Genomic DNA, 19,875 nt, shown 5'->3' on the forward strand with positions numbered 1-19,875 from the left:
CTAATATTAAATCATTGGTGGCAGTTGCCACAGGGTCCCCTCCTCCTCATTGGTGGTGCAATGGAAATTCCAATCGGAGCCCCAGCAGTGTAATCGCAGGGCTCCGATTGGTTACCATGGCGGCCGGGATGCTACTGAAGCCCTGGCTGCCATGGTAACATCCCTGATGCTGTGTGCACAGAGCAGCAGGGAGAGTGTGAGGTCCTATTCACCCTAATAGAGCTCTATCAGAGTAAATAGGACAAGGGATCAAAAGATCCCAGGTTCTGGCCCCTAAGGGGGCTAATACTTATTAAATAAAAAGTCAAAGTTAAAAAAAAATAATAATAAACACACCAAAATATCAAGTATAAATCACCCCTTTTCCCAATTTTACATATAAAACAATAAGTAAACATATTACATATCGACACGTCCAAAAAATACAAACTATTAAAATATAAAAAAATTCTCCTATGCGGTGAACGCAGTAACAGAAAAAAAACGAAATAAAAACTTCACAATTCGCCATTTTTTAGTTACCTTATCCCCCCAAAAAATAAGATAGGACTGTTTGATTATGGGCCGGACATTCCATAAAATGCAGAATGTACGCAGCTTTTTTGGTGTTTTATTTTTTTTCGCGCAGTATCGAATATCTTAATACTTTTTTATGGTATCAAAATTTAATCAAAATTTTGGTATCGTGACAACCCTAATTGGAACAAAACAGCCAAAAATTATATAATTTCACGTAAAACTCCAAAAATGGGCCAGACAAATTTAATGGCACCCTCAACTCAATATTTGGTTGAACACCCTTTGGAAGAAATAACTGAAACCAATTGCTTCCAATAACCATCAACAAGCTTCTTACACCTCTCAACTGGAATCTTTGGCAAACTGCTCCAGGTCTCTCATATTTGAAGGGTGCCTACTCCCAACAGCAATTTTAAGATCTCTCCACAGGTGTTCAATGGGATTTAGATCTGGACTCATTGCTGTCCACTTCAGAACTCTCCAGTGCTTTGTTGCCATCCATTTCTGGGTGCTTCTTGATGTATGTTTGGGGTCATTGTCCTGCTGGAAGACCAATGACCTAGGACGCAAACCCAGCTTTCTGACACTGGGCTCTACAGTGCGACCCAAAATCCGTTGGTAATCCTCAGATTTCATGATGCCTTTCACACAGTCAAAGCACCCAGTGCGAGAGACAGCAAAACAACCCCAAAACATCAATGAACCTCCACCCTATTTCACTGTAGGTACTGTGTTCTTTTCTTTGTAGGCCTCATTCCATTTTCGGTAAACAGTAGAATGATGTGCTTTACCGAAAAGCTCTATCTTGGTCTCATCTGTCCACATGACATTTTCCCAGAAGGATTTTGGCTTACTCATGTACATTTTGGCAAACTGCAGTCTAGCTTTATGTCTCTGTGTCAGCAGTGGGGTCCTCCTGAGTCTCCTGCCATAGCGTTTCATTTCATTTAAATGTTGATGGATAGTTTGCGCTGACACTGATGCTCCCTGAGCCTGCAGGACAGCTTGAATATCTTTGGAACTTGTTTGGGGCTGCTTATCCACCATCTGGACTATCCTGCATTGACACCTTTCATCAATTTTTCTCTTCCATCCACATCCAGGGAGATTAGCTACAGTGCCATGGGTTGTAAATAGGGATGAGCGAATTGACTTCGGATGAAACATCAGAAGTCGATTTGCATAATACTTTGTTTGAATACTGTACAGTATTAGAATGTATTGGCTCAGATGAGCCGAAGTTATTACTTCGCAAAGTCTTGCAAGACTTTGGGCAATAACTTCAAAAATTTATTTCTACTGTTGAAAAACCTTTTCCCAAATTTGGGTTTGGTTCCAAGTGCCACCTTGGAACCAAACCTGAGTTTGGTAAAAGTTTTTTTACAGTAGAAATTAATTTTTGAAGTCATTACCCGAAGTCTCGCAAGACTTTGCGAAGTAATAACTTCGGCTCATCTGAGCCAATACATTCTAACACTGTACGGAGAGCTCGCTCGGTACAGTATTCAAACGAAGTATTATGAGAATTGATGTTTTATCCGAAGTCATCCCTAGTTGCAAACTTCTTGATAATGTTGCACACTATGGACAAAGGAACATCTAGATCTCTGGAGATGGACTTAACCTTGAGCTTGTTGATATTTTTCCACAATTTTGGTTCTCAAGTCCTCAGACAGTTCTGTTCTCCATGCTTAGTGTGGCACGCACACAAGATGGAGTCAATTTCTCCCCTTTTATCTGGTTTCAGGTGTGATTTTTTTTATTGCCCACACCCGGTACTTGCCACAGAACAGTTTGAACGAGCATCACATGCTTGAAACAAAGTTGTTTAGCCACAATTTTGTCCGACCCATTTTTGGAGTTTTGTGTGAAAATTATGTCCAATTTGCCTTTTTTTTTTTTTTTTTCTTTGTTTTCTGTTGTGTTGTTCCAATAAACACAAAGGAAATTGCAATGATTTTCTAGGAGAAATACTTCATTTTCTGGAAACATTATAGGGCCATGACTTGTATATGGCTCTACACTACCTGTTATATTTGCCTATGGCTCTTGAGCGAAAAACGGCTTGCGACTTGCGTTTACTTTTATCATTTATACAATTTTACGTTCAAGTTACCATTTAACTGGGCGACCTCTTCTTCTGTGTCCGATCCAGTCTGGGTTTCCGGATACATACTGAGGATGACTATGGTCCCGTCATCGATAGTGTGGCAGGATGTGGGGTCTGCCATATGGTCTGCCATCGCTAGAGGGGGGGGGAAAAAAGGAGATTTCACATTTTTCATATCTGTGGGTACTGTCTCTATGCGTTATTTCCTTCTCGTTATACACAAATCTATCAGAAATTCTAGGGCATATTATCCGCAATCCATCAGATGATTTCATAGCCTGAAAAAAAGTGATTTCTTAAAACTTTTTATTCTGGACATTGTAGGAATCAGGAACATGAATGGAAATGTATATGAGTGCAGGCTCAGTGATCAAGGGACCCAAGTGTTCTCTAACAGATCTGGAGATATGTTACATAAACTAGTCATCATTGGGGCATTGCATTTTAGGTTAATACCACTGGCATGGCTGATAACAGAGGGCAATAGCATGCATTCATCCCTGTTCGTGTTCCATTATAATCAGTAAGCAGGCAGGCACAGCACAACTCTCACCCACCCGTGGAATGGAAGGGGCAGCCTCCGTTCTATCCAGGTTCTTAAAGGCGCAGCTCCCTCCTGCTGCGCGGCATAGCAGGAGTTAAGCAGGCCAGCTACCCAAACAAGCGGCACGCACTTCCGGGTGTTTGGATGTGAGGCGCCTTCTGATTGGCCCGCACCACGCAGCTCCTGATTGGTCCATAATCCAGACCGTGCTGTGATTCGCCGTAGGCTGGTCAGATGTCATGGATGGAACGGTCTACCTGATGCTATCCGAGAACTGCTGGGATTTGTAGTCCCGCGGTAACCAGTGCAGCTCAGTGTGGGGTTGTATGGGCCGGTATGATATACACGCGCGCGGGTTTCATGTGTTACTCTCTGGTTTACAGGCGGAACCTTTGAGCTTTGTTGCACCCGGACTTCTATTGGTGGCGGACTGGACGCGAGGAGTAGCCCCAGCTGTGTAAGCAGTGCCATGGTCATGGAGGAGCAGGAGATGCAGATCAAGGTGAAGAAAGGTAATGTGACACTTCTAGGTGGAGGAGGACCGCTGGCAGTGCTTAGGCTGAGTTCACACTTCAGTGATTGGGAACCAAAACAGGTGCGGATCTTTCCATTACACCTGATCTCTGCTTAGGCTTCACTACCAATCACTGAAGTGTGAACTCAGGCTCAGGCATTCATTGTGCGGTTTACATAGTGTGTTCATTACATTGCGGTAATACCAGCCGTGTTCTTTTTTTCATGATAAAGTTTTGTGCAGTTCTATCTTAGTCACTTTTTTAAAGTTCCCATACGATTGTTTTATCGCTGATGTAATGCACTGCACTACTTCCATATACTGACAGGCATCCTATTAGTATTACACAAATGGCAGACCGGAGAACTCTCTTTAGCTGCCATGTAAACGCATCAGAACTCCGCAGTCTCTATCTAACCACTTAGATGCCGCAGTCACTACCCTGAGATGTGGTAAAGGGGTTGTCTGTGCTACAGATCTTACGACCTATCTTCAGGTCATCAGTATCTGACACCAGGGGCGGACTGAGAACCCTCAGGGCCCCCGGGCAAAATAAATCAAGGGCCCTCTTACAGGCCCCACCCATGTTCTGCTGCAAGCCCCACCCTTGTCCCGCCTCCAGCCACACCCTACACAATCTTTAATAAGATTTCAAAGTTAAAGTGACACAAAAGGCACCCAGACCACTTCAGCTCATTGACGTGGTCTGGGTACAGTGTCCCTTTTGCAAATCGAGCTGCAATGTTCTAGAGAAGCTGCATTGTTTACGTTCCAGCAATAAGCCAGCCTCTAGTGGCTCTGTGGGTGGCACTGTTGTGGGGGCTCTGTGGCTGGCACTGTTGTGGGGGCTCTGTGGATGGCACTGTTGTGGGGGCTCTGTGGATGGCACTGTCGTGGGGGCTCTGTGGATGGCACATATATTGCACCTTATGCTATATATGTGTCATCCACAGATCCCATCATAACAGTGTCCCTGTGAGTGAATGACCCCCAATACAGGGTCTGGGGGCCGGCATCTGGTGTTGTAATGGCAGCGGGGCCCGGTGCAGTCACTTTATTCTATCGCACCGGGCCCCGCTCACTGTAATACTAAGTTTCATATGTGAACAAGAAGATAAATCCTCTGCGATCCTCTCCCTCTCTGTACTCACAAACTCAATAGCAGGCCGGGCGGCAGCGTAACTCACTGACGTCACGCGCCTGCTCCTCCCACTTTATGAATGAAGCCGGCGGAGCAGGCGCGTGACGTCAGTGAGTTGCGCTGCCGCCCGGCCTGCCTGCTACTGAGTTTGTGAGTACAGAGAGGGAGAGGATCGCAGAGGATTTCTCTTCTTATACACATATGAAAATTAGTATTACAGTGAGCGGGGCCCGGTGCGATAGAATACAGTGAGTGCACCAGGCCCCGCTGCCATTACCACATTGTTATTCTGCGGCGGGCCCCCATCCCGGCCGGGCCCTCGGACCATGTCCGAAGTGCCCACCCGGTCAGTCCGCCCCTGTCTGACACTCTGCAGCATCGATAACGCTGACCCCAGCAATTTAAAAATGTTGTGAGGAGTTGCAGAGGTGGCGCTCAGTGGATGCTATGTGTAGAAAGCAGCGGTATCGCGGCAGAACCACACAAAAATGCCGCACAGGAAAGACAAAGTAGTGTATTAAGATACTGCGCTGAAGGACATTTTATGGTAATCGATATTACTGTACAGGAGTAGCAACTAGATAAAGACTGGCACGCGAAGATATATCACTATACAGGTATTGAGCTGGTTTAAAACCGTTTACCTATAGTGAAGGCTTCAGTTTGCGTGCTTCTGTCTGCGTCCCTGTAGTTTGGTGAGGCGATTTTTTTCTTTCTTTCTTACTTCTTCTTTTTTCTCTTTCTATTTTCCTTTTTGCTTTGGTTGTCAATTTACTTGTTCTTGATGCTCTGAGTCAGATAGGGTAATCCAGCTGCAGGATGGGTCGGCGTGCTGCCTCGTGCCCCGGCCGGTGGCGCGCTGCTGCCACAAGTGGAGGTGTGTGAAGGGGAGTGGTTGGCGCTCACTTGGAGTGAGTTAGTGACGTCACTACAGCGGTCATACAAAGACCAGCAGGTACCAGGTATCTTTCACCAACGCGTTTCGAACAGGACGCTGTTCTTCCTCAGGGAGTATTGCCTGGTTGTTCATGCACCTTTTTTATAGGCGCTTCTCCAGAGCTTTAACCCCTTCCCTGCCGATCCTGCATGAATTCATTACCACTCATCTATTCAAAAGCGAACAATTCTAGCTCCGCATTTAGTCCATTTGGTATCAGGCTGTCCATATTGAATATCCATTTTGTTTCCTTTTTGGACATCTCCTTAATGTAGTCCCCCCCCCCCCCCTAGGGTTGGGCGATATACCGGTATCACGATATACCGCGGTATTAAAAAAACGGCGATATGGCGATATCGCTGTTTCCAAAATACCGCGGTATTTTGTGACGTCATCAAAGCGGTCAGCTCACATTGTGCGCTGACCGCTTCTAAACGTGCGCCCGCCCGCCGCTGCACCTTGCATAGCGCTGCCGCTGAGTAACATTACTTCCTCTCGCTCCTGGCCTGGCTCCTTCTTGCTCCGCCTCCCTTAGTCAAGTCTCCACCCACCATCTGACATCATCACCGTCGTCACCCACCGGCTCTATTGTATATGTGGCGATGGCGAATCGATCCCCTGTGTGAGTACTGGTGTCTCTGGAGAGACTTTTCCTGCAGCTGCCTCACTAGTGTGTGCTCTGGTGACGAAATTATAAACTTACTACTTCCCGCAGCGGCCGCCCCGGCTCTCCCTCCTCCTTGCTCCCATATTCAAATCTCTGCCCACCGGCATCTGATGTCAGAATCAGAGCACACAAGCGAGGCAGCCGCGGGAAAGGTATATCGCAAAGTATTACTGCATGTATGGTGGCCTGTGGCCACAAGACCTTATTATAACACCTCCTTGTGGCCCCCCATACAGTGTAACGCCTCCTTGTGGCCCCCCATACAGTGTTACGCCTCCTTGTGGCCCCCCATACAGTGTAACGCCTCCTTGTGGCCCCCCATACAGTGTAACGCCTCCTTGTGGCCCCCCATACAGTGTAACGCCTCCTTGTGGCCCCCCATACAGTGTAACGCCTCCTTGTGGCCCCCCATACAGTGTAACGCCTCCTTGTGGCCCCCCATACAGTGTAACGCCTCCTTGTGGCCCCCCATACAGTGTAACGCCTCCTTGTGGCCCCCCATACAGTGTAACGCCTCCTTGTGGCCCCCCATACAGTGTAACGCCTCCTTGTGGCCCCCCATACAGTGTAACGCCTCCTTGTGGCCCCCCATACAGTGTAACGCCTCCTTGTGGCCCCCCATACAGTGTAACGCCTCCTTGTGGCCCCCCATACAGTGTAACGCCTCCTTGTGGCCCCCCATACAGTGTAACGCCTCCTTGTGGCCCCCCATACAGTGTAACGCCTCCTTGTGGCCCCCCATACAGTGTAACGCCTCCTTGTGGCCCCCCCATACAGTGTAACGCCTCCTTGTGGCCCCCCCCATACAGTGTAACGCCTCCTTGTGGCCCCCCCATACAGTGTAACGCCTCCTTGTGGCCCCCCCCATACAGTGTAACGCCTCCTTGTGGCCCCCCCATACAGTGTAATGCCTCCTTGTGGCCCCCCCATACAGTGTAACGCCTCCTTGTGGCCCCCCCATACAGTGTAATGCCTCCTTGTGGCCCCCCCATACAGTGTAATGCCTCCTTGTGGCCCCCCCATACAGTGTAACGCCTCCTTGTGGCTGTCCCCATACAGTGTAACGCCTCCTTGTGGCTCCCCCATACAGTGTAACGCCTCCTTGTGGCCCCCCCATACAGTGTAACGCCTCCTTGTGGCCCCCCCATACAGTGTAACGCCTCCTTGTGGCCCCCCCATACAGTGTAACGCCTCCTTGTGGCTGCCCCCATACAGTGTAACGCCTCCTTGTGGCCCCCCCATACAGTGTAACGCCTCCTTGTGGCTGTCCCCATACAGTGTAACGTCTCCTTGTGGCTGCCCCCATACAGTATAACGTCTACTTGTGGCCCCCCATACAGTATAACGTCTACTTGTGGCCCCCCATACAGTATAACGTCTCCTTGTGGCTGCCCCCATACAGTATAATGTCTCCTTGTGGCCCCCCCATACAGTATAACGTCTCCTTGTGGCCCCCCCATACAGTATAACGTCTCCTTGTGGCCCCCCCATACAGTATAACGTCTCCTTGTGGCTGCCCCCATACAGTATAACGTCTCCTTGTGGCCCCCCATACAGTATAACGTCTCCTTGTGGCCCCCCATACAGTATAACGTCTCCTTGTGGCCCCCCATACAGTATAACGTCTCCTTGTGTTTTTTTTTCTTTTAAACGGGTATTTATCGCGATATATATCGTTATCGCGATAAATTTTTTAATATCGTTATCGTCTGAATATTTTTGATATCGTCCAACCCTACCCCCCCCCTCCTCTTGTTTGGTGGTATTGCTTCAACCCCACAGAACTGGGACCCGGCAAAGTTTCCCCCATGCTTTATACTGTAGTGACGCGATAGTGGATGTCCTTCATATTTTCTGGTTATGTTGTATATATGTTCTCCTATTCTTTTCTTTAGGGTTCTCTTAGTGCGGCCTACATAAATTTTATTGCAGGGGCATGTTAAAGTGTATATGACCCCCTTGCTGTTGCAGGTGATGAAGTGTTTTATGGTGTGTTTGTAGGATCCCTCTGTATTGTTGATTTCTGTTATTATTTTTTTGTTTTTTGATATTTTGCATCCTCTGCAGGTTCTGCACGGATGGAAACCTCCTAGACCCCCTTCCTTTTGTTTCTGATTTTTTTTCTCCTATGTTGGTTCCTGTGCACCTGCCTGTTGATGCAATCATATTGCCTATATTTTGCGCCCTTCGAAATACTAATTTTGGGTCTTTAGGGATAAATTCTCCTATTATTTTGTCCTCCTTGAGAATGTCCCAATGTTTTTTTACTATTTTTTTAAAAGTTGGTACCTGATCACTGTACAGTGTAATGATAGGTGGTATTTTTGTATTGGTTTCAATCTCAGGAGTGCTTATATTTTTGTTTTTCTTGTTTGCTGTTAGTAAGGTCTGTCTGTTTAATTGGTTTATTTCATATTTTTGCTCAGACAATCTTATTGCATCATATCCCTTATACTCCAGTTTTTTCTGTAGAGTATCTGCCTCCCTTTCATATTCCTCTATTTCTGTGCAGAAACGGATGAAAAATGGGGACAAAAAATATATAACCTCAGCAACCATATTCTAAAACCAGGGGAGGAAAAAATCCTCAAAAAGGGACTAAAATTCGCTCCCACGGTGCACCTCAAAAAATTTGAGGCATTCATCGGGGTGAGAAAATTTATGAGGAACCTAGCCCTGAAAAAATATTTTATAAAAAAATCTATAAACAACCCAATACCCCAAAAAAACCAATACAAGGAAACATGTAAAGAGACAGAGGAGGAGCCAAACGACACTTTTAAACACACTGACCTAAAGCCGAAATCAAAATATAACCCCATACAGGAATATTCCTCAGCCCTAAACAGTTTCATGAACCAAGTAACAAGGGACATAAGGAAAATTAAATACCCAAAAAAAAAACAATATATGCGCAATATTTCGGAGGAAGAAAAGAAAGCCATCTTCAGCATGCAAAAAGACCACAACATCATTATACGCCCAGCTGACAAGGGGGGGGGGGGGTATAGTCCTACTAAACACCGAGGACTATAAGAGGGAAACTGAAAATATTTTAAGTGACGCAAGGACATACAAAAAATTAAAAAGTGACCCCACTGAACTTTTCAAAAAACAACTGAAAGGGCTAGTCCAAAAAGGAAGAGACACAGGCATTTTAAACAAAAAAGAAGCAACTTTTATAAATAACATTCATCCAAAAATCGCTGTACTATACCAAAATCCCAAAGTACATAAAAGTATAAAAAACCCACCAGGGAGACCTATTGTGTCAGGTATAGACTGTCTTACTAGCTCATTGTCCAGATATATTGACCAGCAACTACAACCTTACGTACAGGTACTTCCAACCTATCTCAAAGACACCCAACATACTCTACAAATTCTCAACAATATAGAATGGAAAAATAACTACATAATTGGCACACTGGATGTAAAATCACTATACACCGTGATAGAAAACAAAAAAGGGGTAGACGCCGTTAAACATTTTTTAACAACAAAAGGGCAAATGCCTGAAGCGCAAATTAACTTCCTGGGAGAATGTATCATGTTTATTTTAACTAAAAAAATTTTTTTATATAATGGGAATTTTTACCTGCAGACGTGGGGTACCGCGATGGGGACGAGATTCGCAACGGGGTTCGCTAACCTATATGTCGGGTGGTGGGAGGAACTGACTATCCACCCAGGTGGCGCACCCCGTGCGGGTCTCGTCCTCTGGCGACGTTTTATAGACGATATTGTTTTCATATGGGATGGGGGAGAAACAAAACTGCTGGAATTTTTAAATGATATCAATAAAAATGATTTTTACTTAGAATTTAGTTCAACATACAGCAGAAGAGAAATTAATTTTTTGGACCTAACTATCTACACAGAGGGAAACAAACTACTTACCAAAACCTACAGCAAACCCACGGATGGGAACAGCTTTATATCGATGAACAGCTGCCACCTTCCCAAATGGCTGGAAAACATCCCGCGGAGTCAGTTCATGAGGTTAAGACGAAACTGCACAGAAATAGAGGAATATGAAAGGGAGGCAGATACTCTACAGAAAAAACTGGAGTATAAGGGATATGATGCAATAAGATTGTCTGAGCAAAAATATGAAATAAACCAATTAAACAGACAGACCTTACTAACAGCAAACAAGAAAAACAAAAATATAAGCACTCCTGAGATTGAAACCAATACAAAAATACCACCTATCATTACACTGTACAGTGATCAGGTACCAACTTTTAAAAAAATAGTAAAAAAACATTGGGACATTCTCAAGGAGGACAAAATAATAGGAGAATTTATCCCTAAAGACCCAAAATTAGTATTTCGAAGGGAGCAAAATATAGGCAATATGATTGCATCAACAGGCAGATGTACAGGAACCAATATAGGGGAAAAAAATCAGAAACAAAAGGAAGGGGGGCTAGGAGGTTTCCATCCGTGCAGAACCTGCAGAGGATGCAAAATATCAAAAAACAAAAAAATAATAACAGAAATCAACAATACAGAGGGATCCTACAAACACACCATAAAACACTTCATCACCTGCAACAGCAAGGGGGTCATATACACTTTAACATGCCCCTGCAATAAAATTTATGTAGGCCGCACTAAGAGAACCCTAAAGAAAAGAATAGGAGAACATATATACAACATAACCAGAAAATATGAAGGACATCCACTATCGCGTCACTACAGTATAAAGCATGGGGGAAACTTTGCCGGGTCCCAGTTCTGTGGGGTTGAAGCAATACCACCAAACAAGAGGGGGGGGGGGGGACTACATTAAGGAGATGTCCAAAAAGGAAACAAAATGGATATTCAATATGGACAGCCTGATACCAAATGGACTAAATGCGGAGCTAGAATTGTTCGCTTTTGAATAGATGAGTGGTAATGAATTCATGCAGGATCGGCAGGGAAGGGGTTAAAGCTCTGGAGAAGCGCCTATAAAAAAGGTGCATGAACAACCAGGCAATACTCCCTGAGGAAGAACAGCGTCCTGTTCGAAACGCGTTGGTGAAAGATACCTGGTACCTGCTGGTCTTTGTATGACCGCTGTAGTGACGTCACTAACTCACTCCAAGTGAGTGCCAACCACTCCCCTTCACACACCTCCACTTGTGGCAGCAGCGCGCCACCGGCCGGGGCACGAGGCAGCACGCCGACCCATCCTGCAGCTGGATTACCCTATCTGACTCAGAGCATCAAGAACAAGTAAATTGACAACCAAAGCAAAAAAGAAAATAGAAAGAGAAAAAAGAAGAAGTAAGAAAGAAAGAAAAAATCGCCTCACCAAACTACAGGGACGCAGACAGAAGCACGCAAACTGAAGCCTTCACTACAGGTAAACGGTTTTAAACCAGCTCAATACCTGTATAGTGATATATCTTCGCGTGCCAGTCTTTATCTAGTTGCTACTCCTGTACAGTAATATCGATTACCATAAAATGTCCTTCAGCGCAGTATCTTAATACACTAATTTAAAAATGTTGTCTGAGCTACAGATATTGATCCCTTATCGGGATAGGTCATCAGCATCAGATAGATGGGGGTCCAACTTACAGTGTCCTCTTCAGTGTGAATAAGATGTAGAGGAGTGCCATCTTTAAACAGCAGATCTGATATTTAGGGGTGAGCGAATCGAACTTCGGCTCCAAGCTTCGTTACCCAACTTCGTTTTAATGCTGTGTCTCTGTACAGCATTAAAATGTTTGCGCTGCGCAGAGGCAACATTCGTTAAGTGGGGATTGAAAATGAGAGACGAGTAGTCTGGGCTTAGGTTGGAGGAACTGGGAGACGCCATAAATAAATGTGTATATAGTATAACGGGATTGGTGAATGAGTTTTTAAGCAAATAGTTTTAGGTTGATGACATTCTTTTGTGTATGAGATAGGGGTGGGCAATATGGCCTAAAATCTATATTGCGATATAATTTTAAGCATGTGCGATATATATCGCGATATATTCTATATTTGGGGGGGTTTACTTTTTATTTAATAACTACTAGCCCCCTTAGGGGCTAGAACCCTTGTCATATTCACCCTAATAGAGCTACAGAGCTCTATTAGGGTGAATAGGACTTCACACTCTCCCTGCTGCTCTGTGCTTTGTGCACACAGCAGCAGTGAGCTGACTATGGCAGCCAGGGCTTCAGTAGCGTCCTGGCTGCCATGGTAACCGATCGGAGCCCCAGGCTTACACTGCTGGGGCTCCGATCAGAAGCTGCTACCCTGGGGCCACTGCCACCAAAGATTTAATCGTGTGGAGGGGGGGGGGGGGGGGGGGGCGCAATTAATATAATACTTTGAAGAGGGGGAGTAGAAGGGAGTGACTGTGGCCACTGCGCCACCAATGAATATAGTTAATATGCCTGAATACAAACGTAGCCTGCATGTGCCAGCCATATCCCATACCTGGCCTCTATTACTGCGTGCCGTGATCTGCCGCAATTAACCCCTCAGGACCTGAGGGGTTAATCGCGGTGGATCACAGCGTGCAGTCATAGAGGCACAGTCCCTTCCCTCCTCCTCCTCCTCTCTGTTCTCATTGGTGGCGCAGTGGCCACAGTCCCTCCCCTCCTCCTCCTAGTCTGTTCTCATTGGTGGTCAGCGGCAGCCGCACACAGTGGGGAGGGACTCCCTCCCTCCTTCTCCACTGTGCCAACTCAGGAGAACATGGTGCATGCCATGTTCTACCGCGATATAAACGAAATCTCTATCATTGGCCAAATTGATATAGTTTATATTGCATATCGTCTATATCGCCCACCCCTAATATGAGCTGTCCTTTATATGTAAAGAATTTAACATCACGCTGTACAAGATTAGTGAGGTTTTAATCACATCTGTGTACGTTTTCATTGACGTCCATGTCCCTTTTTTGGCCTCTACATGTCATCTGTTTTATGCATGTATGAAAAAATAACACATTAAATAAATCAAACCCCCAGCAGCCAGTGGATTACCTTAACATGACGTAGTTCATGAGGCTCCCATGTCCATATGATCCATAGAAAATACTGCAGCTTCCAAATATTACTTCACTTCTTTACTAATTCCTTCTTTAAATATCCCTTATAGCAAAGGCATAAAACTCTACATAGGGAACAGTCTAAAGGTGCAAGGCAAGTCTAAATTTTTAAACAGGTAATCCAGGAAGACACGATGGCGGAGAATTAAGGGATCACACACAGACGCGACGTTTCAGGGTCCATGTCGCATCTGCGTATGATCGCACTTGATTTACCTCCATCGTGTCTTCTTGTGGATTACCTTTTTTGAAAATTTTAATTTGGACCTTTGGACTTTGTTCATATGTGGATTTCATGCTATGTGGGATATTAAAAGAAATATTTGATAAAGATGTGACGCAATATTTGGAAGCATCTTGTTGCAGTTTTTATGAAAAAATAACCATTCTTCATACATGGAAAATAGACCTTTTTTCATGGATTGAAAAATAGATACGAACGTGTGAATAATCCTTATGTTCTGGATTACATTCTGTCAGTGAGATCTGTTTCAGTATGGATCTGTCAATCAGTGATATGTTTTACAGCAGAAGCCATAATGCCAGTGTGAACAAAGTACAGCGAAACCTTTTTGAGACCACCACCCAAAATTGCATTGATTCCTATGGGAATTTTCTTGTAGAAGCAAATGGCTGCGACAGGAAATCTGGTCTGGGTAAGGGGTGGTCCTCTGGAGAATTACCGTAACACTCTTCTTTTTCTATTTTTTTTCTAGTTACGGACAAGTTCACTGAGAGCATGTATGTCCTTGCCAACGAGCCGTCTGTGGCTTTATATAGGCTTCAAGAACATGTCCGCAGGTCTCTTCCGGAACTGGCACAGCACAAGGTGGGCAAGCATAACGCGAGTTTGTACTATACTATGAAACGGTATCTGGTCATGTAGAATTAGTGGAGGTCTAACTGCTTGAAAAAGGCTAATGTATGGCTGAAGCCTTGCATTTACTGGATCACAAATGATGGATTAAAGGCTTCCACCTTTCACACAGAGAGTGTTGCCCTTCTTTCTACCCTCTGGAATATACACAGGAGCATTATCGTGGACATGTCTTCTTTTGGGCGCGTACGGTGCTTTTTTTTTTTTTTTCTTCTTCTTGGAACTGGGGGATACTGTAGTTTTTTTAAAAAATTTTCTACTGTCCTGAACATCAGACATGACTGCTCACCCCCCCAGGGACCAATAGCAGTGGTTCCATCTCCCCATCTCTGCCATTGGTTAGTCACTGAGCGTTGACCAAAGGCAGTAATCACTGACGTCAAACACCAGTGTTTCCGTCTGTCTCGGCCCTGTTCAGAGCGGATGCTCTTTGTCTGTGTTTGCAGTTTTTTGGGCCTGATTGCATTTTATATAGCACCCCCTCCACCATATACTGGTTCCTACACACTGCTTGTATCCTCTCCTCCTCCTTGCCTGAGATGTTTGATCAGTGAGTCCCTGGTTGCTAATTGTCCTTTAGGGAAAAAACTGTAAAACAATAACAAAAAATGTTTTGCTAAAACTGAAAAAAACTGTTAGGGTCAGGGAGGCATAGTTAGATTTGTATATCAATAAAAATGTCCCAAAACATTTAGCACTAAAGAGGCATTTTCATTTCATGCTTCTGACAAAGACTGTTTTACTTGACAACCTTCTCATTAAGTGATGAGGAGGAGGGACCCCCCAAGATGCCCCAGGAGCACCATAGAGACAAGTGATCCCCCAGTACATGGACAGTTTGAGGATGGAGTTTGACACAACAGGATTCAGTGAGATTGACCATTTCAAGCACTTATTCAGTGATGAATTGATTGACATCATGTTGTCCCAGACAATACTGTATGCCCAGCAGTTTATTGCCAGTCACCCCACATCATTATAGGCCCGGCCCCACAGGTGGACCCTTGTAGATGCAGAGGGAGATGTGCAAATTCTAGGGCCTTTTTTTGAACATGGGGCTTCTGAAGAAGCCACCCATCAGGGACATCTTATACTACATCCCAATTTACCACATGGCCATGCCTAGGATGTCTTTGTTTTTTTACACTTTACTGATATCATCATTGGGCAGCCAGAGGGAAACATTCCTGGAATGTCAAGAGGTAGTTATCAAAAGCCTAATCTTCGGGAACTAGGAAGGGGGGATCCCAGTATTTCTGGAGGCAAGGTCATACGACCCGTACCAGAGCAGCTTTTCCCTAGCCAAGCTGGCAAGAAACGAAGGACTCGAATAGGGTGCAGGTTGTGCTTCAAAAGGAGGATAGGAAAGGACAACATCTACCAGTGTGGTACATAACACTTGGACTTTGTAAGAAAGAGTGTTTTAAACTTTATCATACATTCCTTGATTTTTCATTTAATTGATTTCTCATTTTATTTACCCTGATGTTCTTTCGAACATCTTATCTGTACCGCATCATGCTACTTATTCCCTTCTGAGCCCTTCTGTGTGCCCGGACAGCAGACTGCTGGGCATTGCTGTATCCAGGAGACCCCACATTTATGAGTATGAGGCTCCATGACATTAACCGGGCACAACATTTTTGGCACTAAAATGGGGCATCTAAATAAAAAAAAATTCCAATCTCCTCCACATTAATTTGGGGTTAGAATGCTCATGAATGTCTGGAGGTGTGTAGTTTCCAAAATGGGGTCGCTTCTCAGGGGTTTCAAATATTTTGAGTCTCTGCAATCCTAGCACAATGCAGTAAATAGGCTTCAGATTTTGCATGGTGCTATTTCCATTCTGAGCCCTGCTGTCGATACAGCAGACAAAAGCCACATGTGAGGTACTGCTGTGCTCAGTAAAACCAACTTACACATTTTTGGGGCATAGGGGTTGTTTCCAGGGATGAAAACTGGGCACAATATATTTGGCACTTAAATGGAATATCTGTAAATGAAATTGTAATTTTCACCCTGGAAATGCGCACTCCACCCCTAGATGAATGCTTTAAGGGGTGTCGTTTCCAAATGGGGTCACTTTTCTTGGGTACAATACTGGTACCTCATAGCCTCGACATGGCACCCAAAAACAATTTCAGCTCTCCAAAAGCCAAATGCTTCTTCCCTTCCAAAGTCTAGCATGTGCCTGCATTTATTGTCCTTTATTTACAGAATCTCAGTGCTGATTCCATACTGAACTCGCCCGCAGCTAATCTGCTACATGGGTACACAGCCTCTTCATTATAGCAGTCCTATATCTTCTCCATTTCCCTTTTTCTTGATTTTGCAGGCAGATATGCAGAATTGGGAAGAACAAAGTCAAGGCTCTGTATATACTGTGGAGTATGCCTGCAGGTATGTGTTCCAGCTTTTAGTTATATTATTAGAGATTTGTATGTTTTGGGTGGATACACTGTAAAATTACACAGGATCCGAATGACTGTTTGAGGATTTGTTGTCTCCGAAAATTATAACTGGCATTACAGTTTACATCAGATAAAGAGGACTATATCTAACCCATTAAGGATAAAGAATATGTACATGGTGGCGAGTATCCTATCATCACTGGTATTCAAGCATATCTGCTTATTTTTCTGTCTGTCACAAAAGGGGAAAAACTTTAACATTCTGGTTAAATGTGTCATTTGTAAAAGGGGTTGCCTAACCTCAGGGTATAACTCGGTCCCCAAGTCAATTGGAGCATTAGTAACCAGCTCCCTCCACTACAACGGTGACGGTGTGGTATAGTTTCAGTGCCGACTTTCGGTGACAGAACTACAACCAAACACCTGATCGTCAGGGGTGTGGGGTGTAGGACCTCCACCATTCAACTAGTGATGGTCTCTCCTGAGGATGGGCCATCATTTCGTAAAGCCCAGACAACACCTTTTACTTCACAGGTGTTTGTTAAAGGGGGTTGTCTCACTTTATATCCACAGGAAATCCCACAAATGTCTGATAGGTGCAGGTCCCACCTCTGGAATCCACTCCTATCTCGAAAACGGGGCACGATGGAGCCCAGCCGGGAATGGAGAGGTGACCATGCATGTGCTGCTCTCTCCATATACCTTAGCATATCGGCTCTCTTCAAGATGCTGATTCCTTAGAGCCTATGCATGGGTAGGAATTATCTTTGCACCACCTAGTTAGGTAGCAATATGTAGCTTCCTATACTGCACACCGTCTGTACAGTATGTCATTCAATTGATGTCAGATGCACTTTAAAGGGAACCTATCACCTCAAAAAAGCATATAAAACCGCCAGCATTACCTTATAGTAGCCCCCAGTCTGTTGTTAATGATGTGTTTGATCCGGTAATCTGATGCTCTATACATGCCAAAAACTATGTTTTAAAGGGATCCTGTCACCAGGATTTTGTGTATAGAGCTGAGGACATGGGTTGCTAGATGGCCGCTAGCGCATCCGCAATACCCAGTCCCCATAACTCTGTGTGCTTTTATTGTGTAAAAAAAAACTAATTTGATACATATGCAAAAATACCTGAGATGAGTCCTGTCCCTCATCTCACATACAGGGCTCATCTCAGGTTAATTTGCATATGTATCAAATCGGTTTTTTTACACACTAAAAGCACACAGAGCTATGGGGACTGGGTATTGCGGATGTGCTAGCGGCCATCTAGCAACCCATGTCCTCAGCTCTATACCCAAAATCCCGGTGACAGGTTCCCTTTAAGCACCATCAGCGCTATCTTGCCGGTCAGCCTGAAGTTAAGGGGGCCGCGGCCTCCTTGCTTCAAGTCGAGATAAGCACGCCCCCTAACCATCCCCTCTTGTGTGTGATTGACATCATGCAATGTGGCCTAGGATTGCGTAAGTCTTGCGCATGCGTGGTGTGCTGATGAAACCCGGCTAACTGCGGGAGCCGGAGACGGGATCGCGTTAGTCTCGCGCATGAGCGGTGCGCTTGTTACTGCGCGATCCCGTCTCCGGCACTGCAGGATGTCAATCACACACAAGAGCTGACGGTTAGTCGTGCTTATCTTGACTTGAAGCAAGGAGGCCGTTGCCCCCTTGACTTCAGGCTGACCGGCCTTATGGCGCTTAACACATAGGGCCAGATTTATCATGACTCTGACAGCTCACTCCACTTTAACATATGGCTAAAGTCAGTTTTAGCCAAGTCAGATTTATGATCGGCCCTTTAAGACTGTAATAAATGTGGTTTGACGGTAGCAGTTTATCCGTCAGTAAGCAGCTTTACAAAAGTCGCACATCTTTACGAAAAAGTTGCATGTTCTATTAAAAAGTCTCATAAGATAAGCATGGTCCTCACTGGAGTGAAATTGCGACTTTTTAAATAGTCCCAATAGTAAATCTGTCTAGAGATTCATTTACATAAGAAAACACGCCCACTTTCAGAAAACTGGCGAGCATAGTGCAGAGCAGAAAAAAGTCGCAAATTTGTGCGCAGTTTTAGCGTTTGGGACTTTTTTTGGGACTTTTTCACTCCATTATTCTGACCTGAGCTAATGATAAATCTGGCCCATAGTTTTTGGCATGTATGGAGCATCAGATTACTGGATCAAACACATGATTAATACCAGACTGGGGGCTACTATAAGGTAATGCTGGCGGTTTTATATGCATTTTTGAGGTGACAGGTTCCCTTTAAACTATATGTTTGGTGTTGGCAGACTGTGAAGATTGTCAATGTGTTAAAAATATTTTCATGTGTTACTTGTTCCCCTAGTGCCGTTAAAAGTATGACGTTCAGCAGTGTGCACTTCAAGAGCATTGACGGCCTACTAAAGCAAGCTATCAATCTAAAACATCAGCTGAATGCCGTCCAGAGCCGCAGGTAGCACATAGGTGCTGTCTGCCTCTCCTACTGCCCTCCTGCACAGAATCACAAGGCTGTGAAAGAATTCTCTGTGCTGTCCGACTACATTCCTGCACGTATGCATTTTGGACTTGTTATACTGTAAAGGGTGCAGTGGTTCCAAAACAAAATGATGCACTGTATATTTATGTAGGGACTTGTTTCATATGGCTCGTGTTGCTTCCATGCCATTTTGTGTTATTTATTTTATTTTACACACTTATATAGCGCTGACATATTCCGCAGCGCTTTACAACATTAGCATCACGCTGTCGCCAATGGGGCTCACAATCTAAGTTCCCTCTCAGTATGTCTTTGGAGTGTGAAAGAAAACTGTAGCACCCGGAGGAAACCCACGGGAAGAACATACAAGCTCCATGCAGATGTTTTCCTCGGTCGGATTTGAACCAAGGACCCCAATGCTGCAAGGCTCCAGTGCTAACCACTGAGCCACCTTGCTCATTACTGCCTGTGTTGAGAAGGTTATATAATGTGTCAAGCTGTCCTTAAAGGGGTTGTACATTACATAGTTGCCCATTTATGTTGATGGCTGGTATGTAGTGATATGTTTCCATGTTGATAAATGGTTAGAGAAGCTGGACCACACAGCATCTAGTTAAATAGGGGTTGTCTTTT

The 19,875-nt window shown here is 44.7% G+C and overlaps 2 protein-coding genes across 2 annotated transcripts in view; one reads left to right on the plus strand and one right to left on the minus strand.

The window, feature by feature from the left end:
* Positions 1 to 3,310, minus strand: part of RFXANK (regulatory factor X associated ankyrin containing protein) — a 36,227-nt gene extending 32,917 nt beyond the window's left edge. The window contains exons 1-2 of the mRNA XM_040417417.1: positions 3,187 to 3,310; positions 2,636 to 2,764 (exon numbers count right to left, since the gene is read on the minus strand). Of these exons, the coding sequence (XP_040273351.1) occupies positions 2,636 to 2,762 (127 nt within the window). The 5' untranslated portion in view covers positions 2,763 to 2,764; positions 3,187 to 3,310. The remainder of the gene's footprint in view (positions 1 to 2,635; positions 2,765 to 3,186) is intronic.
* Positions 3,311 to 3,382: 72 nt separating this feature from the next.
* BORCS8 (BLOC-1 related complex subunit 8) lies at positions 3,383 to 19,515 on the plus strand. Its single transcript, XM_040420368.1, has 5 exons — positions 3,383 to 3,470; positions 3,557 to 3,685; positions 14,191 to 14,303; positions 16,687 to 16,751; positions 19,111 to 19,515. Exons 2-5 carry the CDS (start codon positions 3,643 to 3,645, stop codon positions 19,220 to 19,222), a joined length of 333 nt encoding a protein of 110 aa, XP_040276302.1. The 5' UTR covers positions 3,383 to 3,470; positions 3,557 to 3,642; the 3' UTR covers positions 19,223 to 19,515.
* The last annotated feature ends 360 nt before the right edge of the window (positions 19,516 to 19,875 follow it).

Source organism: Bufo bufo, chromosome 2 (genome assembly GCF_905171765.1).
Source record: "Bufo bufo chromosome 2, aBufBuf1.1, whole genome shotgun sequence".
Classification (NCBI taxonomy): Eukaryota; Metazoa; Chordata; class Amphibia; order Anura; family Bufonidae; genus Bufo; species Bufo bufo.